This window comes from Austrofundulus limnaeus, unplaced genomic scaffold (genome assembly GCF_001266775.1).
Source record: "Austrofundulus limnaeus strain Quisiro unplaced genomic scaffold, Austrofundulus_limnaeus-1.0 Scaffold114, whole genome shotgun sequence".
Taxonomy (NCBI): Eukaryota; Metazoa; Chordata; class Actinopteri; order Cyprinodontiformes; family Rivulidae; genus Austrofundulus; species Austrofundulus limnaeus.
Genome location: NW_013952516.1, coordinates 321,806 through 347,679, shown reverse-complemented (window position 1 = coordinate 347,679; position 25,874 = coordinate 321,806). Strand labels below are relative to the sequence as shown.

At 39.3% G+C, this 25,874-nt stretch overlaps 2 protein-coding genes across 8 annotated transcripts in view; both read left to right on the top strand.

Moving 5' to 3' along the window:
* gas2l1 (growth arrest-specific 2 like 1) overlaps nucleotides 1-12,501 on the top strand; it is a gene marked incomplete at its 5' end in the record, with an annotated part of 25,622 nt that extends 13,121 nt beyond the window's left edge. Inside the window, 3 exon segments of the mRNA XM_014014326.1 lie at nucleotides 3,709-3,805; nucleotides 4,806-5,118; nucleotides 8,199-12,501. Coding sequence (XP_013869780.1) covers nucleotides 3,709-3,805; nucleotides 4,806-5,118; nucleotides 8,199-10,128 — 2,340 coding nt within the window. The 3' untranslated portion in view covers nucleotides 10,129-12,501.
* A 324-nt stretch (nucleotides 12,502-12,825) lies between these two features.
* The window catches only part of ap1b1 (adaptor related protein complex 1 subunit beta 1), a 30,053-nt gene continuing 17,004 nt past the window's right edge, over nucleotides 12,826-25,874 (top strand). The window contains exons 1-15 of one of the 7 annotated variants that reach the window (XM_014014321.1): nucleotides 12,826-12,884; nucleotides 14,675-14,735; nucleotides 16,617-16,722; nucleotides 16,808-16,943; nucleotides 17,461-17,706; nucleotides 17,876-18,066; nucleotides 18,190-18,411; nucleotides 18,523-18,643; nucleotides 18,731-18,826; nucleotides 20,714-20,829; nucleotides 21,969-22,134; nucleotides 23,645-23,743; nucleotides 24,194-24,453; nucleotides 24,747-24,954; nucleotides 25,163-25,204. In XM_014014321.1, coding sequence (XP_013869775.1) covers nucleotides 14,699-14,735; nucleotides 16,617-16,722; nucleotides 16,808-16,943; nucleotides 17,461-17,706; nucleotides 17,876-18,066; nucleotides 18,190-18,411; nucleotides 18,523-18,643; nucleotides 18,731-18,826; nucleotides 20,714-20,829; nucleotides 21,969-22,134; nucleotides 23,645-23,743; nucleotides 24,194-24,453; nucleotides 24,747-24,954; nucleotides 25,163-25,204 — 2,046 coding nt within the window. In that variant the 5' untranslated portion in view covers nucleotides 12,826-12,884; nucleotides 14,675-14,698. Of the gene's footprint in view, nucleotides 12,973-13,020; nucleotides 13,183-14,674; nucleotides 14,736-16,616; nucleotides 16,723-16,807; nucleotides 16,944-17,460; nucleotides 17,707-17,875; nucleotides 18,067-18,189; nucleotides 18,412-18,522; nucleotides 18,644-18,730; nucleotides 18,827-20,713; nucleotides 20,830-21,968; nucleotides 22,135-23,644; nucleotides 23,744-24,193; nucleotides 24,454-24,746; nucleotides 24,955-25,162; nucleotides 25,205-25,874 lie in introns of those variants that run through there. The other 6 variants (XM_014014322.1, XM_014014323.1, XM_014014320.1 and 3 more) reach the window with 6 other exon arrangements.

Here is a 25,874-nt window from a genome sequence, read left to right as displayed (position 1 = left end):
GAAGATAAGTTTATTTTCTATTTTAACATAAAATCAGCATTTTTATAACAACTAAAGGTGACATAGATATTTTAATATGGTATAGTATATAAATGTATGCCTGAGAAACACATAATATTGGCCCTTTAAACTCCTGTAAATTAAAACATTACATGTAAACACGCAGTAAAATTACAGTATATATCAGTTATGTAAAACACATATAAAACACATGCATTTTTGATAAGATACAAGCTAAAGTAAAGCAGACATCCATTGTTTGGCAAAASATTTTATTAGAGCATCTCACTAGGTTTTAACTTTTGCCTCTACAAAATAAGTCATTATTTCACTTATCACTGCATTCCTTGGAACACTAAGAGGTTAAAAACTTTCTTTCAATCAATAATTTTATATAATAACAGAAGATCTTTGCTTGAAAAATAAATACATCTTACAACAATGAAAAAAAAAACAACTAGAACATTTCTTGCAAATATGTCTGGCTGGAAACAGTCAGCATAATTTCCACTCTGTGAAGTTAACCTTTTGAAATGGTTTTTCATTCTTTTCCTTTATTTTAGTCACGGCTTTTATTTTGTGTGAGTCAGCTGGCTTCTGCAGCTCAATAATATTTTGCAGTTTTATAAGTGCTGATTCATTCGTCCTCTGTTAAACGTGAAAAATGTCTGTCATTTCTTAAAACAAATTATTTGACATAGTTTTACAAAGCCAGAATTATTAGCAGCTGAATTAAGATAGAAGACTTTAAAACATCCATTTATCATTGATTTTTTTAATTATTATTTTACCAAGAAAAGAAAAAAAAAAACTACTGAAACAACATCTGAAATAAACATGCAACAAAGAAAGCTTGTCTACATTCAACTCATTGATTGCACCAAGAGATGTTTTGCACCCTTTTCCCTTTATGTGACCTGAAGAAGAGCTGAGTGCACAAAATAAGTCCGGGCRGTCCTATTATTWTTTTTTATTTGCATTTTTATCACATGGTTACCACTCCTGAAATAGAGGCAGCAGAGTTGCTTGTTTTTATTGCAATGAGCACAGTGAAAACAACTCTTTAGGAGTTTATTACTTCTCCAGGAAAACAAGACCTTTTTACCTTGAGAAAAAGAAGACTCATCGCCCTCTTCCACCTTTTTGTTTTTAAGTTGCGGTGAGAAGTCTGTGCTCAATGTAAACATGTTTCCCTCTCGGAGCGCCCATCTAAACTCAGCATACAGTGTATATTTAAAGTTGGGGTGGACTCTGGGTGTGTGTTTGCATGTCTCAGAGCCTCGGACTTGTCAGACTGGCTCCTTTCGTGCCGTTTCCACCCCTCGCTGATTCATGGGGGATGACAGTGAATATACACTTGCTCAAGCAGCTACGAGCGCGTCCAACACACTTCCCTTATTTTCCTGATGGGAGGATACGCACTGTAATACCCGACAAAGCCCTATTCAACAACCTAAGCTGTTACAAGAACCTTGAGACGACGTGGTGAAAACAAATGGTTGAACAGGAGCAGAGCAGGTGGTTGTTAGGGAGRCTTTTAGCTGTGGGGAACAACAGCTGAAATGAACCGTGAGTTTAATACCTGAATTTAACAGCATTTAAGAAGAAATTGCTTTGACCCCCCCCCCCCTCTCTGTTCACTGTTGCCATAGGAACAGGGATGGGATCTCTGTAGTGGAGTCTGTGAAAGCCCTTCAGTGGATGAAAGATCTGGCAGCTGAGCCACAGATCTAAAGTGGAACATGGTTCCTGAACATCTACTCAGCCTCRGGGAACTTCCAACTGCAAGTGTTGTGTATAAATAATGAAATGAAYTAYAAACCTGTTGGGTGAGGAAAAAGTGATGCAGAATACATACGGCGATGGTTTGGTTTGATCACCTAATACAGGGCTATTCAACTGGTGGCCCGCAGGCCACATCCGGCCCGCGAGTGACCAAAGTTCGGCCTGCCAATTGRTTCATTCATCTCTTAAGCCCAAACCCTCGGTTTTCTACTTTAATTACTCTAAGTTTTTTTAGTTAAACATAGACATGTTTGGTATCTACAGAAACGTCAGAATCTTGGCTAGAAGCTAGTAAAAAACATTTCTATAAACACTCAAGACAGTTAAAACTACAAGCAGTTGACGATAAAATGATGGAAGTAAAAATAAAATTGRTTTAAAAATTTGGCAAGTCAGAGATGTCAAAATAGTTGTGTCAAAYAGGAGGCATAATGTSTTCTTTTTGTTTTTGATAATGTTTTATTATCACTACTTTTATAGGGTTCTGTATGTTGTATTCATGATTAAATGCAGCAAAATAAGCTAATTCTAAGGTAACATATCTTTGTAATACTTGATTTATTTACATAATGACTTTAATTGCTGGATGTTCAGCCCCTCAGCTGTTGACCTGCAGTAACTGTGGCCCCAGAGCAGTTTAGTTGAATAGCCCTGACCTAGTACGTATCTGAAACTGCAGCATGTTGCAACACAAAAATGTTTTTTTTGCTTTAATATCTTATATGTCATATCACAAAACATGCACGTAGTTCTCAGTATGCACTTCACAAAAAGGTGAGCRAAAAGTGGAAGTCAAAAAAATAAAAAATAAACACARCCTTTATGCAGATCTCTCTTATCGAACGTTGGTTTTGTATTGTCAGAGTGTGACTCGCAGCGATGCTTAAAATAGGATGATACATTACAAACCTTCACGCAGCCTGCCTTTCACTGCTGTCTCATGCTGGTCACGCAGCGTCACACAGACAGTAAACCTGTTACTGGCAGGAGGTCAAAGCCGTGGCGTGTTTAAGCAGTTTATGCCCCCCGGTCTGATAGAGATAAGCAGATGAGCTGTTTTGACGGATTTGWTGTGGAAGGGCAAGCAAAGCAGATGAAAAAACTTGTAGCGAACTGGTAGGGATTGTGTTGGCAGAAAGGTGGGGTCAGGCTGCAGCGCACATGGGGTTTCTGTGTTGGGACTGTGGTCGAAGATGAGATGCGGTGCCACGTGTGTGTGGTGAAGTGGAAACGAGCTCTGTGCCAGCCCACGCATGTCTGTCAGTATGGACTGCCTTGTGTGACCTCAGAACCRTAGGTACAGTCTTTAAAACATGTGGCTGACAGACTGTGTGTTACACAACACAACACAAAGAGGAGCCGTGGCTCRTCTCCACCGTGCTGTCACATTAGGCAGATTGTGCTGCTTCAGTGACGGCAGCGTCTCCCTGGGAGGAGAGAAACTCTGGAGTGTGATCTCGTGGTGGGCCCCCCTCTGTTATGGCTATCCTGACACCCCCACCTCTCACTCCACTTCTCCTGAAAAATGAAATCTCTGCCGAGGAGCTAATGACTTATTACTCTGCCAATTCATCTCGCTGCTCTGTGGAAACACGGAGAAGCCAGCTGAGCTTTAGAGCCAACAAGAAGAGTGTCTTTCCCAGAACTGTGGCTCTTTATTATGCTGCTGTTTAATGAGGAGTTGGCACAGTAATGAACAGACCTCACAATGGCAGCAACTGGGAGTGATATGGGAGAAAGAAGCTGTGGGGTGGGGGTGGGGGTGSGTGGGGAGTCAGAGAAAGAGGTAGATCAATATCACACTGAAGGTCGGCCCTCAGRTTCTAAAATTTCTGTATTTTTTTGGGTTTATTTTTGTTATTTTGTTCTTTTGTTGCACTGCCTGCATCTGTTAAAGCCTTGCTCTCTCTCTCCCCCCCTCAGGTCCTTCGGACTCATGTGATGGTGCGGGTTGGAGGGGGCTGGGACACACTCGAGCACTACTTGGACAAGCATGATCCTTGTCGTTGTGCTGCTTTTGGTGAGGTCACTTCCTGTTCTCTTCTCTATTAGGCCTAAAAAAGAAATGTTTATTTTTTTCTTTTTAACTTGCATAATTTATGATACATTTAAGGCTGTAAAAGAATGATTCATACGTGATGTAACATGTTGGGCAGACACTGCTAAAATCTGCTGTGCTGGATTATTGTAATTGTTGCAATAACATACTGAATGAAAAGTTCAACTTTTGACAGCGTGTGTAAAATTGTTACATTTTTAACTGAGTGGACAAATTTGATATCATACAACCACAAGTAGTTTGTGTCGCACATATCTTAAMATTACTTCTTGCCAAAGCTAGTTTAGGTGCAGAAAAGAACGCAAGAGTATAATTAAAATGTATTTTCCGAACACTGTTTTACAAATACACAGAGCCTCATACCATTCTTTCAGTCCATGCCCTCAGACATGTCTGCTTACAAACTTTTTAATATTTTGGAAGTTAAGTATGTATGAAGTTGAGAAGAGAATACGTTTTTGGAAAAACAATTTTTTTGCACTAAAAAAAACATTTTATGTGAAGTTCTAGTTTTTTGTCACAAGTTTGTTTAAACTGTTTTAATATGATTGTTTACACACAGTGATCTGTATCACACTGACACATATTCATCATTTTGTTGGATCAACCATCCTAAAACAAACTCCTCTGAAGAGTCAGAAAATGAGTGTACAACTGTTTGTAATCTACACTGGTGGTATATTTTAACAACAAGAAAGCACACTGAAGATCATAATCTGTTGTTAAAACTGGCTTATTTTGTTCCCCAAACCCATCTTGTTAAGCTCATTAAGCAGCTGTGACTGACGTGTTTAACATGATTMATCTTTCAGCAGTATTTATCATCTGCTGCTGAGATCTTGACATGCTGTGGGGAATTTCCTGACCACTAAATGTCTTCAGTTGTTGCTGATTGAACAGGCTCTTTGCCAATGTTGGTTAAAGTCGGACTGAACCACTCATTATAAATSTGTTTCCGCAGCTCACCGATACCACCAGGCCAAAGCCAGTGGCCAAGGTCAGGGAGCCCAGAGCAAGTCCTCCAGCGCCCATTCCTCTCGCTCCACCAGCCCGGGTCCACATTGGAGAAACGAGGGCATCGCGCCTTACAAAACTCCTGACAGGCGCTCCCTGGAGCCGCAGAGTGCGTCCTCCTCCTCCTCCTCCTCCTCCACGCGACCAGCTCAGACTCAGAACTCCTCTGCCCATGCAGAGGTGGACTCTGGAGCCGCGCGTTCGCTGCTCCCGAAGCCCCCACGAGACCGCTCCGAGCAACGCCACTTTAATCCTCTCAGGTAAGGGTGTGTGTGTCCCTGTGCAAGTGTGCAGTTAAGTGTTAAACTTGTGGTTGTCTCACGGGGCGTGCTCGTTTTTTGCTTCTCGCTGTGCGATGCCCACAGATGGAGAAGCAGACATGGCACTCACACTAAGTGGGACACTAACACAACACAAACATACCAGAGAGCCACAGATTAGACCAGAACAGATTTATCTAATCTCAGGTGACATTGCCTTGATAAATCTAACTCACACAACCACCTAAACAGCACCTCCTAGTGGCCAGAAGGTGGGAATTCATTTGTATTTTTAACAACAGTTCTTACCTTTTTCCTCTTCTAAACTCTTTGTTATTTTTATATAGTACCTAACTACCATAGAGGGACTATATGGATGCTCTCAAGATTTTCTCTTGTTATCATTGTAAATTGATAATGAAGCCAGTTTAAAGTAGTTTGCGTTGAATATAAGCATGAATGTGGCTCATTTCTGTTAAGTGACAGCTCAGACCAGACAAAAAGGCAACATCTCGTTCAGATTAACTAACTGAAGTGACATCCCATTTAACATGGGCCTGAATAGGTGAAGACTAATCTCACACCCTTTCCTGGACAGCTGTCTGCAGCTGATTGGTGAACGAAACAGGTCAACAGGTGAGCTACACAGACTGTTTTACAAGWGACAAACTAAAAGTGGAACAAAAACAAACCTGCATCTCTCGCACCCATAATTCAACACAAAAGACTGAAGTTTTGTGCCATCCTAAAGTAAAAGTTTCCATTTCAGTTTCATTCAGTTTTTTTTTGTCTAAACAGTTTAAAATTAGTTTTATTATTCTTGTATTGAATATACACTATATTTTTGTAATTGCGAAGTAATAAAAGCCTCTGACTATCGATTATTATATGTATGGATTAACTCTCCAATATGTGAGGTGTGAGCTGCAGTTAAACCTGATGGTCCTGGTGCTGTGTGACAGTAGAGTGGTGTTTGGTTGAGAGAGAGCTGTGATGTGTGTTAGAAAATCTTTGAGACCACTAATCCTGCCCCCACTTGCTCTCATCTTCTCTGTAATCCCCCTGGTTGTCTCTGCTCGTTGTTACAAGACACATATGAGCCTTAGGTCAGAAAAACTGTTTATTTACAAATTGAAAATACTCACAAATCCCCAGTTTTGCTTAATAAATGTCATATTGTTTTATGAATTAGGATATTTTGGGGAGGGGTTCTCATAACTGCCTGCTGCCWCTTTCTTCACCTATGTAGTGGACTGGGTTCCAATTGAAATGTACAACCCCTGGCAAAAAGTATGGAATCACCAGTCTTGGATGAGCATGCATTCAGACATTTCATTCTGTAAAACAAACTCAGATCAAAAACATGATACAATAAGAAAGTCATTTTAAAGTGCAACTTGTTGGCTTTCAGGAACACTCWAAGAAATGAAGAGAAAACATTGTGGAAGTCAGTGAATGTTACTTTTATTGACCAAGCACAGGAAAAAAAATATGGAATCACTCAATTCTGAGTAAAAAAGAATGGAATCATGAAAAACAGATAAACAAAAGACCATTCAAAATACATCACTAGTATTTAGTTGCACCACCTTTGGCTTTTATAACAGCTTGCAGTCTCTGAGGCATGGACTTGATGAGTGACAAACAGTATTCTTCATCAATTTGGTGCCAACTCTCTTTGATAGCAGTTGCCAGATCATTTTCCACCACAGGTTTTCAATTGGGTTGAGATCTGGACTTTTTGCAGGCCATGACATCGACTGAATGTGTCTTTCTCCAAGGAATGCCTTCACTGTTTTTGCCCTATGGCACGATGCATTGTCATCTTGGAAAATTATTTCATCACCTCCAAACATCTGTTCAACTGAAGGGATGAGAAAACTGTCCAAAATGTCAATGTAAACTTGTGCATCGATAGAAGAATTAACCACAGTCACCTCCCCAGTGCCTTTACCTGACATGCAGCCCCATATCATCAAGGWCTGTGGAMATTTGGTTGTTTTCTTCAGGCAGTCCTCTTCATAAATCTCACTGGAACGACACCAAATAAAAGTTCCAGCATCATCACCTTGTCCAATGCAGATTCTTGACTCATCACTGAATATAACTTTCATCCAGTCATCCACAGTCCATGATTGCCTCTCCTTAGCCCATTGCAGTCTTGTTCTTTTTTGTTTAGGTGTCAATGATGGTTTTCTTTTAGCTTTACTGTATTGAAATCCTATTTCCTTTAGGCCATTTCTTAYGGTTCGGTCACATACATTGGCTCCAGCTTCCTCCCATTTATGTGTCATCTGTTTTTAGTTGTACTCTTTCGGTTTTCAAGACAAATGGCCTTAAGTTGTTTGTCTTGATGCTTTGATGTCTTTCTTGGTCTACCAGTACACTTGGCTTTAACAACCATTCCATTCTGTTTGTATTTGGTCCATATCTTGGATATAGCTGACTGTGAACAGCCCACATCTTTAGCAACCATGCGTGAAGAGTTACCTTCTTCAAGAAGTTTCACAATCCCCTCTTTTGTTTCAAGAGACATTTCTCTTGTTGGAGCCATGGTTCTTGCCACTCCACTTTGTCCAGCAGCCCTGAACTGCAGGTGTTTTTAACTGCAGACTAAGGAGCAGATCTAATCTGAGGCAGGTGTCCATTTAGGGAAAGGAAATTGACTGGGTGCGTCCTTATTTTCTACCTCCAATTTGAGTGATTCCATACTTTTTTCCTCAGAATTGAGTGATTCCATACTTTTTTCCTCAGAATTGAGTGATTCCATACTTTTTTCCTCAGAATTGAGTGATTCCATACTTTTTTCCCTGTGCTTGGTCAATAAAAATAACATTCACTGACTCACACAATGTTTTCTCTTCATTTCTTTGAGTGTTCCTGAAAGCCAACAAGTTGCACTTTGGAATGACCTTATTATTGTATCATGTTTTTGATCTGTTTGTTTTACAGAATGAAATGTCTGAATGAGTGCTCATCCAAGACTGGTGATTCCATACTTTTTGCCAGGGGTTGTATAAGCTGTATAAGTTAGTATTGTTGATATAGTTATCAATGACTGCTTTCTGTTTACAATGCAGGAATAAAGAGACAAAGAGGCAGATAACAAGACGTCTTTCTGGAGACAGTGACTCTTCTACAGCCTCCTCCAAAGGAGGAGGAGGAGGAGGAGGAGGAGGAAAGCGCTCAGTTGGCAGTTCCTCTTGGCACTCGGGTGAAGAGGTAGTGCTACTAGTCAATCGCAAGGAAGGAAGGCACATGATTGAGAGGTCAGGTGCAGGAAATCAGACTCCATCCCAGAGACCTTCAGTGCCTCGTGCCCGCAGCAAATCACAGGAACGGCCATCGTTTGCTCCAACTCTTAAACCAAACCCAMCACAGGGGTCTTCTGATGGAACACCTACGTCTCGCCCAGACAGGGGGCGCTCCCTAGGAAACGATGTCCACAGAAGGCTCCATCCTCCTCGTTCCCACAGCCAAACTATGCTAACCAGCCGTACTTACTCAAGTGATTCCATCACTGGACACGCTTCCTCCTCTAGAGATGTACAGCCGCCGTCATCAGAAAGACGAGAGAACCTGGTGCCTAAACAGGTGCCCCCGCCCTCTCCGAGAGGTGGGGTTGGACTCACAAAGAGGCAGTCATCTTCATGCTCTAACTCCCCTATTAAAGGAATCCAGAGCAACAACAGCAGCCCCAACAAGAGAACTATAACTACTCCCAGACCTCCAGCCCCTCGATCACCATCTATAGGGAGAGGCAGACAGCTGCCACCTGTCACCACTGGAGGGCGTCGCTCAACACAGCCGTCTCCTCGCAGCACTTCTAACTACGCCACCCGCTCCCCTCAGATCTCACAGGCTCCCCGCTCTGCTGGACGCGGCCAACCTAAAAACAGCTCTGGTCTGAAGCGTCAGGAGTCCAACGAAGAAGATCTTGGTTTTGAATACCAGACGCTGCCACCGTTAGACCCTCAGAAAGAACAGGACTTGTACCGCAGCTTTGAGGCTGAGTTTCTGGCCAATACCCAGCAGGTTAAAGAAAATTTAATTGGAAAGGCTCCAGGAGGAGCAACCCTGCAGGTAAGCGGAGTTCATCGTGTCCCTGCACTCACTGAGCCGAATGTCTGTGACTCCTCCTCCATAAATGTGGGTGCGAGGACTGGAACTCTGCCTCACCTCAAGGAATCCAAGAGAATCGACCTCCGTCACTTGCCACAGGAGGATCCTTTAAATATACTTTCTGGTCAAAATCTTAGAGGCTCTCATGAACATTGGGGGGAGCGGAAAGGGGGTCTTAAAAAGCTTCCAGCCATTTCAGGCTCAACAGAGGAGAAGGGACATCCTCCTTCTCTGTCTAGGGAAACAGACAGGCTAATGAATCACATTCCCTCCCAATCTGCTTCCAACTGTAGGAATATGAATGGAGAACTTGGAAGTTGTACTCCTTCAGGGGGGCTCACAGGTCAACAGAGTCAGCTCGACTCAATGACTGAACACTTGCCACTAACAAACCACCTTCCAAACCCAACYTATGTCCTAGAAAATAATGATGACCTTCTGCCTCCAGAAGGTCAGTTACTTGTACCTCTTTCGCCCTCTGAGGACTGCTCCTTCCAGGATTCCTCGAGCGAAAACTCTTCCACGTGTTTCAGCTTGAGCGAGTCGCGCTCAGACTCCTCCCCACCATCTTTGCCCGTGACCAACAGGGAAAACGGGCAAAAGAACGCAAACGACGTAGACCCAGTCTCTAAGCACAAACTCGGAAGCTTCAGGCCTCGCACTGACAACAGACCACAAAACGCCCCCTCACGCATCCCCACGCCATTCAGCTACAAAGACATGCACTCTCATGAAACTCTCTCACCCTGCAACACACCACCGCTGTCTCCTAAGTGCTCCCACCCATGCAAGAGCTTGCAGCAGGCCTTCAGCGACGCCCCAGACAACAAGGATTGCTCGTACACTGCACAGAGTAGCCTGGACACTGAAGCTGTAGCACAAAACTGATGGAAGCAGCTGTTTGTTGTCATAAAGTTTGACTACTGTGTAAAAAAAAAGTCTTAAGTTTGGGCTGAAAACTGTGTGGATTGGACGTCAAATACACCCTTTTAATTTAGCTTTTTTTTTCTTGAATGACACTAGGGGTTCACATTGCTTTTTTTGCACTCAGGCCAAAATATTTATTACCAAAGGTATGATTTTATGTTTAATATAATTTTAATATATATATTGGAAGGTGGGGGTATGTTTCTAAACACATGGTTAATAAGACAGTTCTGAAACTCTCACAGTTGACTTTCAGATATAGAGAGCATGTATGCGTCTATGTGCTCTACTATGGTAAAGTGCTCAATGTTTGAAGCTTCATCTTTATAAACAGCTCAAACACTAACTATAGTCAAGTAGAACGGTTCTCCTAGTTTGTTATAACCTCTCTGTTTACYCTGATGGTCAAAATACTGGTATCGTAATTAGGATTCTCAACATTACTGGTCACCATGTGTGATTTGCTATATTCACATTATACAGTAGATAAAAGTAGCTCCTTCATTCCTCAGAACTTATAAATCATACAACCAATTTCTTTACAACTGTACAATGTTRTTCCTGTACTGTGTCAGCTTTTTGCTATCAGCCGGTATCGTCATTGTTCATATTTGTTATTTAATATTATTTTGTTTTAAGATTATTTTGAGCAGTAAAACACTTTAATTTACATTTTAAAGTGAATTTAGTTTGAAAAATCGAAAGGGTGTTGAGGTTTGTGTAACTTTTGTGTCATTGTCACTGAAACTGAAYCGTTCGGAGCTCCTCCTCTGACCAAACTGCACCCTGGAGTTCAGTGTTTATGTACAAGCAGCACGAGTCAAACGCTGAAGAGATTGAATGTGTAAATACACGCCGATGTGCTCCGTGAAAAGTGGGTGTTTTTGTAAATACAGGATGTGGATACAGTTTTAATGTACATATTTGCCGTTTTACCATCTGTGCTGCCTTAGCTATGCAATATTGGTGTTGGAAAAGCCTTGACAATTCCCTTTTGCCTTAAAGCGTTTGTCACAGAAGAGATTTTGAATGTTTTTTTTTGCTTCAATTTGGTGACAGTACATTAGAATTATTTACTGTTTATTGTCCTAAAGCTGAAGGGATTGAGAGTGAATAATGACAAAAAAAAAAGAATATTGCCTATTTTAATCATACACTAAACTTGATAGCTGTTTTAAATACAATAAATGACACATCTAATGGTGACATCTAGTGGCTAAGACGTTTTACTGTAAATTTATTTTGTTTTTTACTCATTCTGTTCCTTTTACTGCACATGTTCAGACTGACGTGCTGATGCTGATTAGTGCCGATAATAATGGAACAATTGTTAGATGGTTGAAGACGAACGGTAATTTGAACGTGCATATGTGGAGGAAAAAAGTGCATGAATAATAGATACTGGAACGGATWACAAGGCTGTCTGGTGAAGTTCTTATTTTCACCAGGAGAGACTCCAATTTAAAGAGACGACAGTCCTGTTTTAGATATCTGACAGTTTTAGACTTTGTAAAAAATGTATTTGAAAGTAAAAAGTAAAGGTTTTGGTGTCAGTGCCCTGCAGAAACGTCCAAAACATCCTGCTTTTTGTTTCACAACAAAAGCAAGGGAAMTAAATGTTTTTGCATGACTCTATCAGTGTATTGGTTGAAAAGAAAGTATAAACAAGTATGTATATACGGTGTGGAAATATGTACAGTCTTGACGTAAAGAAAGGATGGATGTTGGTCTAATTTATTTATTTATGAAATCAGCTCTCAGCTGGCTCAGGTGACATCTGTGTCCAAAGTACTGTAAGTGAATAAGTATTTAGTGGAATCCATCAATGTGAGACATTTAAACATCCATCAATTTCCTCATCAACTAAAAAAAATGTGGCTTTTTAAGACAAATTTGATTCTACCCCTCAACTTTCAAAAACGCTCAGAACCAAAATAATTTCTTATCTTGGATTTATCCGTGTGGACAAAAAAAAAAAAACTAAAGGTTCTTAGTTTTAAGTTTTTTATTTGAATTTTGATACACCAGTGGTTTAGATCATCCAGTTACATGAGCGGTGATTTTGAGGAAACATGGAAGAAACTTTTATTCATAAAGATGATCAATTTGAGAGATATGTTGTGCAAATATGGTAATTTGATTAAAGTCTCCATCTTCAGCCTCAACCAGTGAGCTCTGAATGTTTGTGATGTGACACCATTTTCTTCAGTAAGATGTACAGATTGCTTGACATTGTGTATTGTGTGTATGCAATAGCAATACAGCAATGTTTCACTTTTTTAATTCTCAGAAATGCTATCAAATTGTTGTAATAAATTTCTCTCCTGAAGTTTATTAACTGGATTTGTCTGTTTATTATTCTTTACCAYCATGTTGTCCCATTTTAGGGTTAAAAGCAGATTGCATTAGGATATTTGTCAAATTAAATACAATGTAAAAAAAAAGGGGGGTAAAAAAAATCAATTTATAGGATCCCTAAATAAAAATACACGTTTGGTTGTCTCAGATGTTTGTGTCAAATCGTGACAAGAACAAGTTTATTCGCTAAACTTAAAAAAGAGCTTGGAAGCTGCTTTTATTCCCATTGTTGTAAACAGGTCATTTTAWATGAACGTAAGGTGACGTTGCTTGATAGTGGCATTTTGTTGAAAGGCGGAAGTGAAACAAGTGGGCGGAGTCAAAGGCCATCACTGACTGCTCTTTCTACGCCTGTCACGGTAAGGTGTTTTTCTGTGGAGATTTTCTTCTTCTAATTCGCTCTGTGGCTACTTCACTACAACTCCAGAAGGTACGCTAATTCGCTGGGTAAGGTCCGAATTAGGCCGATAGATTAAGAGCTTAACTATCCCGGCAAAGGCTTCTTTAAGCCTCGTCTTAGAAGGTCATGTCTCGGCTGCTGGCTGACGCTGACAGGCGAACCGAAGCAGCAGGCGTACCGCCGCTAGCCTTTAGCAGCTGCTTCATTCATCTACCGTTACTACGGCAAACATGCAGGAATGGGCCAACCAGTTATGCGTGAGTAATGGGTAGAATACTGTCGATAGTTACTTACACTAATTCAGCCAACTTTTTGTTGCCGTAAACTACATATTCGATGTTCTTCATGTTGTATTCCAACACATCCGAAACGCTAGCGTCGTTAGCATGTTGCTAGTGAGTTAGCGAGCTTTTTATTCACTGTGGCTAAATAAATTATGTTTAAGTCAGCCAATGTTAAATGCTCGTGTTGTTAGTTGATACGTATGTAAAGGCGTACGAGTGTTACGTTGTCAGTTGTTATAAGTAATAATTTATCTTTAAAGTYGAGCCGTATAGCTAGCTACTTCGTCAGTGCTAATCCATCGATCATGTGGTTAAATTAAGGTTAGTTGTAGAAGTTAGCTGCTTGTCAGATGCTGTAAGCCACCATAGATCCTGATCAGGAAAAAAAGTAAAATGTAAAGCATTAATATAGGTAGCAAATACATCTGGATTGTTACACACGCATTTAAACGAGTTGTTTAGTTAAAACTACTGTTTTAACAAAAACGTATCTCTTCTTTTTTTTCTTATCAGATTGTTATTGTAAGAGCAAGTTTTGCCTAAAGATTGCTTTAGTCAAGGAAGGATTTATGTCTGACACAAGTTTTAGCTTAACTGAAGTCAATATAAATAAAAGTCCTGTATTTTTATTGATTGTCTTACAGTTTCAAATCAACAGATTACAAAATTTCCTACTACAAACACTTAAACAACAGTGATTAAAATTTATTGTTCCTAAATTCAGCATAAATTATTTTATGTTACTATGAGTTACTATAATGAAATGTCCAATGTGTTATTATCTGAAGGTTTATTAGTTTGGCTATTTTTTGTTAGCGTCTGATTCATTGAGCACAACAATACAACCATCATATTTGCAGGTTGTTGCATATTTGAAGTGTGTAATTGGCGCAAGTAGTTACACGTTGTGCCATTACACTTGAAAACAACTAGAAATAATATGATAAGTGAGCTAGTAATATTAAAGTTTCTGAATAAATCCCAGTTTAGATTTCCATGCAGCGTCAATGTTTTAATGGCAACACTGGGAAAGTTGATGGCTTTTAATCTTAAAAACTATCAAAATTTGTTGTTTTTTATTTTTTACAGGGTTGTAAACAAAACAAACAGGGTTTGTTCAAATGAATATCAAAACGTACAAAAAAAAACAGAAATACTCCATTTCACTAGCACTGCAGTGCAAACACATTCGGTGTTGGCTAAAGTATTTTATTTTATTTAATTGTATTTTTTGGCTCAGTTTTAGCTGATTTGGGCATATCCTTTTAAAAACAACATTTTAAGATCTGGTTTCTCAGCAAAACCCATTGTTTCCCAGTTTTCTGTTATTTGTCCGGGAGAAGACAGGAAATCCTTTTCTTTTCCTTCGCTTGCACTTCTAGTCATTCCTGTTTTTCTGCTGATAATAAAAGTTTCTACTCATGCAACAAAGTTTGCGGTCATCTTTTTATTCTGTTGTTTGCAGGAGAATCGGCAGTTTGGATCCAAGATGACGGACTCCAAGTACTTCACCACTACCAAGAAAGGTCTGATATCTTATTGTTTATGCAGTTATGTCCTACAATGCCAAACATGTATATCTCAGTGAGGGTTTGTAGTTGCTGTATGTATGAGATGAATTTRTTTTCCTGTGTTTTGAGCAAATTATAATGTGGATATTTTTGGGCAACCATTGGGGGGGGGGGNACTTCAGTCAAAATAGAAGAAATCTGTGCTTTTTAAACTAATTATTAAAGAACTAATCATCTTAAAGCTCCTTATTGAGTGCAGACCAAGAAAACTGTTCTTGCCCTTGGCATTTTGAAAGATAAGTATGTTGACATTTACTAGTGAAATTGCTGAGTGCATCAGTCTGCATAATCTTAACATCAGTGTCATGTTCCAAACCTGCAAATACCTGTAATTGTGCAAATCCTTTAAATTGAAGTTGTTCCGAGTTAATTAAGATTTAGGGGTATTTGGGTTTGTTTTTCTTTTGAGAGTTACTTGCGTTTTTTGAGGATTTCCACTGTGCCGTTGACTAACATCTTAAGGGATTTGCAAACTATTTGGTTAGGATTAAACTAAAGTTGAAAATTGCTGTGAACTGACAAACATTTGCTTGGGTTTTAAATAAACAACACAATAATAAGCACTTGGTTGAAATCTGKTTAAAAACATTTCCCATGATGATATTATGCTTTATTCACAACTGACACTCCAAGATCACATTACATAGAGGAAAACTTGACATTGAGTATTTCATGATAAAAGATAACTGTGTGCCTATTCTTCTTTTAGCTGTAAAACTGCACAACAAACTGTCTTCCCTGCTATCATACGTCAGTGTTTTATTTTAACTTCCGGTAACTTGTTTTTACCTCTTGTTGAATAATTTGCACTGAATTGCAGGAACCATCTGCTTTGAGTTTTATGACTGAATGCTCATCGCAGTATAATTCAAGATGATCTTGCAACCAAAATGCTTTTAAATGTACTGAGAAATAAAAGCCTTTTTGACACAAACCAAGAACACGTCTTACTAAATATTTTAAAAGGTGCTTAATGTTTGTTAAATCTCCATCCAGCCCTGCTCTCTGACAACCAAGAAGCATTAAGCACCTTTTTATATTCTATTGGCAATAAATGCTGATATCAGACATTTTTAAGGGGCAGTGAACATGTCCTTTTGCAGCTTAATACTTTATGTATATTTTTAAGATTTCCTTGACTAAAACCTATCTAACCTAATTAGGGATGATGGGCGATTATTTGATCGTGATTATTGATCGAGAAAAATTTCAGTTCGATCACGGTGATCAGCCGTGGGGGGTTCCTACAATGTGTGGACAATTTTCCCAAAAAAAAGCAGCCTTGTGGGGACCAAAGTGAATCTTGGGGACCACTGCCTGGTCCCCATGGGTCCAAATGCAAATTACAGGTGTGGGGTTATGTTCAGGACCAAGATTTAGGTTAGTTTTAGGGTCAGGTGTGAGGTTAATTTTAAAGTATAYGGTCAGGGTTAGGCTATAAAGTCTAAAAAACATGAATGGAAGTCAATGGAAGGTCCCCACRGGGTCAAGAAACAAACGTGTGTGTGTGTGTGTGTGTGTGTGTGTGTGTGTGTGTGTGTGTGTGTGTGTGTGTGTGTGTGTGAAAGAAAAGTGAGCGTTCTCAATAAAGTGGTAAAAGTTCAATGACTGAACTACTGTAAAATTTACATGCTGAGTCAGATGCATGATTGCCTCCTTTCCAGCACCTTCATCTAAAATCCAGAACCGCAGGTCCATAAGGAAATCATTTAGCTAACCCACTCGCAGTGTATTTATTATAAAGTATTTTTGACAGATTCTGGTTATGTCTACATGGCACACATTTCTTTAGAGATTATTTGATCTTTTTATTTTTCCTTCAACATATGCGTCTAGGGGAAATTTTTGAACTCAAAGCAGAGCTAAACAGTGACAAGAAAGAGAAGAAGAAGGAGGCCGTGAAGAAGGTCATAGCATCAATGACGGTGGGCAAAGATGTCAGGTGAGAAACTGGAAATATTGCTAGAACATCGCTAGAACATCGCTCTTCGAGTCTGAAGTTTCATAAGAGTTTGTTCCTCCTGCAGCGCTCTGTTTCCAGATGTGGTGAACTGCATGCAAACAGACAACCTGGAACTGAAAAAGTTGGTCTACCTCTACTTGATGAACTATGCCAAAAGTCAGCCAGACATGGCTATCATGGCTGTTAACACCTTTGTGAAGGTACATTTAAGTTTGTTGTTTTCATATGCAAATAACAATAATAAGTTTATATCCTGTCTTTTAAAGGTGGGTTTTTTAGCTTTTTCTTTTTTTTTTTTTTTAAAGCTTTTTCTGCAGTTTTTAGAAACCGCTGTAAAGGTGTGCTGTTAGTCTGGGGGAAAAGGAAAGTTTAAAATTTTCCATATCTCTGGGTAACGGGAAGTTTCAAATTGTTCAGGTATTAAAATCGAACAAATAAGGGAATAATCTGTAATTTGAACCTGTTTATTCATTCTTTTGTCACTGCAGTGTGAAGTTCTTTGTCATTTTCTTAGTGGGTATCTCTTATTTCAGTGTGATTGTCAAACTAGTGTTCAACAAGCATGTTTCCTTTTTGCTTTTTGTCTTATTTTAAAAGCAGTGACTCCTGTGTGGAAAAGCTTTTATACTCTGTAAGATGGGGACAAAAGCAAATATGAAATAGAATTCAAAAGGTATTTTGAGATGAAATTTATGATTACTGTGATCATCCATCTAGGACTGTGAAGACCCCAACCCTCTCATCCGAGCTCTTGCTGTTCGTACAATGGGCTGTATCCGTGTGGACAAGATCACCGAGTACCTCTGTGAGCCTCTAAGAAAATGTCTGAAGGATGAAGACCCCTATGTGAGGAAGACTGCAGCTGTGTGTGTGGCAAAGCTGCATGACATCAATGCCCAGCTGGTGGAGGACCAAGGCTTCTTGGACACCCTTAAAGATCTCATTTCAGACTCCAACCCCATGGTATGACTCCCTCAGGAAGCTAGAAGCATCTGGATCTTGAGCCAAGCCAGATGTTATACTTTGTTAAACATCTGGTTACAAATTTTGAATTTCACAGTTCTCTTCTAACACGGTTGTTGGTGCTTTTTTTTCGATGAGTTTTAATTTGACTCCTTGTCTTCCTCATTAGGTCGTTGCAAATGCAGTAGCAGCCCTATCTGAAATTGCAGAGTCTCATCCCAACAGTAATCTGATGGACCTAAACCCTCAGACCATTAACAAGTTGCTGACAGCTCTTAATGAATGTACAGAGTGGGGACAGATATTTATTCTTGACTGTCTGGCTAATTACACCCCTCGTGATGACCGTGAGTCTCAGAGGTGAGTCTTCCTTTACCACTTCTAATAAATTTCTCCTTCTGCTTGTCTGTCGGTTTATGTTCCCCTAAGGTTCAATTTAATTTTTTTCTCTCTTACCTTTTTAACATCATTAACACCTGCCAGCATCTGTGAGCGTGTCACCCCGAGGCTCTCCCATGCCAACTCTGCAGTGGTGTTGTCAGCAGTCAAAGTTTTAATGAAGTTCATGGAAATGCTCCCCAAAGATTTGGACTATTACGGCACTCTGCTCAAGAAGCTCGCCCCCCCGCTGGTCACGCTCCTTTCTGCTGAGCCTGAGTTGCAGTACGTGGCACTTAGAAACATCAACCTCATTGTCCAGAGGCGGTGAGTCTGGAATCAAGTTTGCTTGRCAGCTTTTTTTTATTTGTGATGAAGCAAAGGTGCTTTCCTTTATTCCTGTTATACCACTTACTTATTTGTGTTTGTGACATTTAGCCCAGAGATCCTGAAACATGAAATGAAGGTTTTCTTTGTCAAGTACAATGACCCGATTTATGTCAAACTGGAGAAGCTGGACATCATGATTCGTCTTGCATCACAAGCAAACATTGCCCAGGTAACATATTGACATGTAGAATCAGTTATAACCTTAATAAAATAAAAGAAAATAGTTTTGGTAGTAAAGCTCTGTGTTCCACTGTAGGTGCTGGCTGAGTTAAAGGAATATGCCACTGAGGTGGACGTGGACTTTGTGCGTAAAGCTGTGAGGGCCATTGGCCGCTGTGCCATTAAAGTGGAGGTGGGTGTGTTGTTGATTTTCACTTCATACTTAAAGGTAGGGATGTCCCGATACCACTTTTTCACTTCCGATGCAATACCGATATTACAACTTTGAGAATTGTCCGTTACCGATATTGACCCATTACCATAACAGTACAAGTCACACACTTTTACCTATTTTGTARTGTAAAAYCTTRKAAAAGTYTTGATCARGTCAAACAGKGAAAAAGAGTAGGTATGAGAAAAACTGACCCATTTATTTTTAACCAATGGATGACATACATTTTAAACTGAAGAACATTATACAATTTAATATAATAAATTATAATACCCTGAAAAATAAAACAATAAAAAGAAAATGGCCTTTTAAAGTATAAAATAATTCAAAATCACTTTGGTTATTGTTTTACTACCTGTCAGCCTSGTGCTGCTTTGTGGTGGAAAAAACTGAAGGTGGGGACAAAACAAAACCCCACATTATTGTCTGTTCAAAGTTAARAGTCCACAGCTCCAATTTTACTGACTGTAACCAAAACAACATGATCATTGCACTTAMTCTTCACTCAAACAAGTGTGTAAACAGATTAAACATCACTCTAATAACAAGAGCAAAAATAAATAGTAAGAATTAGTCAGTTATTTAAATTGTTAGCTACCTTTCTCACTGCTGCATTTTCTGAGCATCATGTGGAGATCAGCCTCTCGCTCCTGCAGGGAGCAGATTTTATCACTGCTCTCGTCATGTCACACTTATATTCCACAACAAAAGCTGYGCTCTCCTTTCTTCTGTCCATCAAGAGCTAATCCACGGGATGTCAAAACTGAATGCGTGCTGTCCTCGCTTCTGCCAGCTTAGAACCACCGACCGGACCAGAGAGGAGGTTCTGAAACAGCGCGGCTGTGTGCGGTCACTGGACCGAGGCTGAACGAACCGAGCCGAAAAGCAAAGCTGCTTCCAGGGTGGAGAGTAGTTGTCGCTCCGGTTTAAAACGTTCACGGTTCTGTGTTCCCCTCGGAAAACTTGTGCATGACAACTTTGCACTTCGCTTCAACTCTGTTTCTGATGAAAATAGAAAGTTCTGCCGACATTCTTGCTAACTTGTTAGAGCAGCATGTTGTTATGATCACGTGAGCTCTGCATGCTGGATCCAAGCGCTGCTGGATAGAAACACTGGAGCGGAGTCAGTGGACTGCTGGATTGAACTGCTTATATCGGAGCGCTTATATCTGACATTTTTTATACAGGCCGATAAAATCCGATACTCATTTTTTGGTTGATATCGGACCGATATCCGATATCAGTATTGGATCGGGACACCCCTAGTTAAAGGATTTGAAAAATGACAGCTGAAGATTTTTATTTTACAATATCACAAAGCTCAGACAGTTTAGCTCTCTGTATTTAAAAAAAAAAGCATCAAAATCTGTATATTTCTCTAGTTATCTCAAAGCAGGACACAGAGTTTCATAACAAGCAGACATTATTGTCACAAATGGACATATTATCATTATAATAGTAGATGTTCTGGCTCCAAGTAGTTTCCCTCAGGTCATTGTGACAAAAAATATGGATAATCATGACACACCATGGCTCCGTATTACTTCATCAGTATTTTCATTTCAAGCATGATTTGCTGCATATTTTTCCTCACTGATCTACCTGAACTTACTTAAAAAATCTTATTACATTTGATGTTGGGACCTGAGATCCTGTGAGTTTTATTTCACAGTGAATTTAATCGTAAATTAAATGTTTTGACTTTTTTTGCTTTAAAATTAGTTTTCCGTTGTGGCCGACTYGTACTTTAGTGTGAAATATAGAATCTACCCACACTTGTGTATCTGTTTTTATTCCATATAGCTGCCTGTGACAATTTCTCCCCCCCTCCCCCCCTCTGTTTGTTAGCAATCAGCAGAGCGCTGTGTCAGCACACTGCTAGATCTCATACAAACCAAGGTCAATTATGTGGTGCAGGAGGCCATTGTAGTCATCAAGGATATTTTCCGCAAGTACCCTAACAAGTAAGTTCCTCTTACGTATGTGCACACTCATCGACATATTTTCTAAAGACTTGATTATCTAGATTCAGTGGTAAATTTCAAATAGATGAGTACTGGTGGAGGCTGATTTTACTCTTTTTAAATGAACAGTTTAGAAGCTTTATATACATGTCCTGTACCTTGAACCATAGTTTGACAATAAATTTTAAGAGTTGCCACACACTGAAACATTTTAGAGTTATGAAATTCCATAACTCGTTAGTTATTGCATTATTGACCATAAAGAGACTTGTGCAGACATTGTGTAATCCAGAAATGACCTTCACTTTTTTTATTTTATTTTTTTGTCTATTAATTGGCTTGGTTGCTGACTTATAAAACATTCATACAAAAACCAGAAGATTTATTTGTATTAGACATTCTTTTAATGTCTAACCATGAGTGCATATGGTCAAAGGTCAGGCTGATTTGGCTGCAGCGTGACTTCCACTATGAGATGGATTCATGTGCCAGACAGAAAGCTCACCCACACAGCAGTACACTGTCACCCTGGAGTCGTGAGCCTTTTAACAGAGTTGCTTTGCAGAGCTTCTAGCTCGGCATTGTTCACGCCTTGGGCTAAATGAGTCACCGTCTAGTGAAACTTTGCTATTTTCTACCAATTAAACATTTGTGCCTCAGCATATCATGTKGTAAAACCATTATGTAAATGGAATTCGTAATGACATTGGATTTTTTATGCAGATGAGAAGTATTTTAACCACTCTTGAGAGCATCATGCTTTAGCATCTAACATAAAAGGGTCATTGCTTAAGGAGGAGGACATACATTTTGCATTTGCCAGGTTTCCAGAAAACACAACTCCACTGTAATGCTAATGTTGGTCTGTGTTTGCTGTGAAATGCAATCTGTGTTGGAAAGTAGACAGTCATTTGATACCTGGTTTTAAAAGCCTCCCATGTGTGCTGGTTGTTAGTCCATCAGCCTGTATTCCTTTGAGATTTTTTTTTCTATTCACTTGTTAATTTTAGCAATCATAAATTAATTAATTTTAGGACACTTGTAATGAATGTATTTTTTATTTTTTTACTTCATATATTTTCCCCATAATGTCTTGCATTTTAAATAATGTAATTCTGTTTGTGTGTGACTGTTTCCAGGTATGAGAGCGTGATCGCCACTCTTTGTGAGAATCTTGATTCACTGGATGAGCCGGAGGCACGTGCTGCCATGATCTGGATTGTAGGAGAGTACGCTGAGCGCATTGACAATGCTGATGAGTTGCTGGAAAGCTTTTTGGAGGGTTTCCACGATGAAAGCACCCAGGTGTGTTTAGGATTGTGCAGGGTTTGTTGTTATTGATTAAAATAATATTTTACTCCTTGTTGCAACTCGTGCTGGTGGTAGAAAGCAGTTCTTTGGATTTGGAAATGCAGTAACTTGTTATATTTGCTTTGATAAAGTAGCAGATGACATTTCAGAAACCCTACCAAAGCAATGCTAACTGTAACTGTCACAGTAAGTTACTAAAGACAGAAGTACAAAGGAATCTGTGAAGTAAAATGTTTAGTTTTACCTTAACAATGTTCAAGGCAAAGACTATAAAAACAGAATCTCTCTTTATATCTCTCATTAGATACATTGGGTAAAAAAGACAGTCTTTTTACCTGCTGTCATTGCTCACAGTAAGGTGCTTCAGAAAAGATGTTCCTCAGTTCAGTTCAGCCTTTATTAACAACTCAGCTCATCGAAAGAGGCATAGAATTGTTAGACTGCCTCCTCAGTCTATTATGCTGCAGAATAATAGACTGGACTCACTGTCCTTCATGCCCACACCTGGTTATGATGATAGTGATGACACAAGATAGAGTGAGGGTTAATGTGAATTTATAGCATCYGATATAGTCCCCTCAATATCAAGTAAAATCACACATAAAATGGGTCTTCTTCCATGGAGCCCAATATGATTCAGAATGAGCTGGTGCAATCAGAAGGTGACAAATCTTGATCTTCATTTTGAATGAAATGAAATTGTTTCCTGGGCTCTTTTTCTACCATCTGGACCAACCATCTGATCAATCTGGGTTTGTATTTCTTGCGTCCATGTCATGTGAGGTTAATTAAAACTCAGTGAACCTTATACTGTTTAATAATATTGGCAACTCTGGTCACAGGAACATGAAGCTGCTTGGAGATGGTCTTGTTTACCTTTAGAACTGATGTCTTTATCTAGCTTTAGAAAACACCTCGGCAATGTATATTTTTTCCATTTTCCTGCTTAGTAATCTGAGTATTCACAGGCCTGGCTAATAGTTATTATTTTTTTTAAGTTGCCGATATTAGCCTTTTAAACCAGAACAAAGGTACTGGGGAGCTTATGGTAGTGTTTAATGTTTAATAATTTTTCTGAGCACATCAAACAGCTCTTTTGTTTGCTATCTCTATTCCACATTCAGTGTGGTGCACACAATAGCAAACTACCCAGTGGTGCGTTTGTTTCCTTTAATAGGCTGAACTGCTGATGAAATGCTGGAAGGCACCTGTGATACTAATTAAGGTCAAATGTTTAAAACATGACTATAATGCAAAGATAGAAAATAAGCTTATAGTCTGTCTAGACTGGACTGATCTCTTAAAAGGTAACCAGTGAGTTTGTCCACATTCTGATTGTTTATTCTATCCCACACTGAAGCCATGCAAATATACTTTTATCTGAATAACATTTTTATGAGAAATAAAGCATTGTAACAGTGAGGTTACATGGTGAGGCTGTTCGTTCTGTGTGTTTTTATATGAGCTGTTGTAACTAGATGTGTGTTTTCACCCTGACATTTAGGTGCAGTTGCAGTTATTGACTGCAATTGTCAAGTTGTTCCTGAAAAAGCCCACCGAGACCCAGGAGCTGGTGCAGCAGGTTCTAAGCTTGGCCACACAGGTGAGATGGAGGGGGTAAAAAACGAGTTCAGCTCATACATTTTAATTTTTGTGCCATTATCTCTGTCAACACATGGCTGCTTGCAGTMTTACTGCTCTCCATCCTTCTTCTTTTTTTAATAAGTGTAAACTGGCCTCGTTAGATGCAGGTTTTCATAGCGTTTTTATCTTTTTTATTTTTAAATGCTCTTTGGTACTTTTTGTTAATTTTTTTGTAATATGTAACGGGTTAGTGAAAGTTTTCCTCCAAATTTAAGAGAGCAGTTTTTTATGAACATTGTCAGGTTGTCTCATGCATAATCCACATCACTGCACTTCCTTGAGGAAGACTGTTTTGTATCACACTTTGTGTTTAATTTCAGGAACCGAGAAATGAAAGCATGGTAACATTAGCTATTTTATAAATATATTAATGAAATAATCTTTGTCATTCCTTCATGCCTTTCTGCAGGATTCTGATAACCCAGACCTCAGGGACAGAGGCTACATCTACTGGCGTCTGCTCTCTACGGATCCTGTAGCTGCCAAGGAGGTGGTTTTGGCTGAGAAGCCTCTGATTTCTGAGGAGACGGATCTGATTGAGCCGACTCTGCTGGAGGAGCTTATCTGCCACATTGGTACTCTGGCCTCTGTCTACCACAAGCCCCCCAGTGCCTTTGTTGAGGGCAGCCGGGGTGTTCAGCACAAGAGGCTTCCAGGCAGTACTGGATCGTGAGTCATGCACTATTTTTTTTATTTATCTTTTTATTTTATTTTTACCATCTAGGAAGAAGAGTTTATTGACACCCCTTTTTTACTTGGTGACTTTAAAATGTGCAGAGTAGCACTAGTGTGAAATTGCTATTTTTATAGGAGAGTAGTTAATTGTGCAAGCAACTTGCCAATGAGTTTGAATATTAGTAAGTGGATAATCACTACAATTGTATGTTTTTTAATAGTAAATATTAAATAATATACCTCTTTATTGTTATTAACTATTTTTTTCATGTTTTTGTCTTTACTAGTGGAGAGAGTGTTGAGAGCCCAGACACAGGCTCTGCAGCTGGAGTTTCTGATGCTCCACCTGCTGTCATCCCATCCCAAGGAGACCTCCTTGGTGATCTTCTCAATCTTGATTTGACACCCCCTGCCACCACTGGACCACCACCACCGGCCACCTCTGGTTTGCAGATGGGTGCTATGGATCTTCTCGGAGGAGGACTGGACAGCTTGGTATTTTTTTTATGTACCTTTTTCATAAGTTTTCTTTTTGAAAGAAGGTGCCAGGTTCTAAAACACTGTTCTGTTCTATTATTTGCTTTATTTAATGGGTACTTAATTATAACAATCTATCTTTATAATTTGCTTTTCTTTTATCTGCTTTTAAGCTTTTTTTTCATGACCTTGTATGTTCTTTCTTTGTTCAATGCTGCACCTGCAGATGGGAGATGAGTCTGAGCCGGTAACTACAAGGAGAGAGAGAGTACAATAATTTATAAATCATTTAGAGCCACTATCAAAAATTAAATTTGAAGAGCCCATACAGTGCTTGTGTACAAGACAAGTTGAGTGTTATTTTTGAGGTTTAGAATAGCATCAAGCAAGAAGTGCACGCTTGCTCGAGCGAGTCTTGTCATCATGTCTCCTAAAAGCTCTCCTTAACACGCCAGCTGCTGTAACTGGTCAGCTAGCTCAGCCAAAGAGTGTTGTTGATGTAATGATTGGTTAAGTGGAAGCATCGCTATTGCTGTCTACAAGCTGTGTACACTCAGGGAATGTTAAAAGTAGCAACCCACTCAGGCTGCTGTATGCCAGAAAAATCTATATAAAACACAAAAACTAATTGTTTTACATGCATATTTTCCTGTTTACACCTTCTGTCCTGGATTCCAATATAAAAACTAATAGCAATTCATGGAAAAACAAAGTGTCTTCAATCTTTTGCTTTTGCTTTACCACTTAAATTTACATTATGACAAAAAATAATTAGATTATTCCTTTTAAAGTCAAATAAAATCTCTAAACTATGACAATTGTTTTAGATTTTGTACAGATCTGTGCTGAAATGTAGGYGTTTATTTTATTACTTGTACTTATATTTCAAAAGAATCTAAAATATTCTCATTTTGTCTCAAGTTGGTTCAACCACCCCA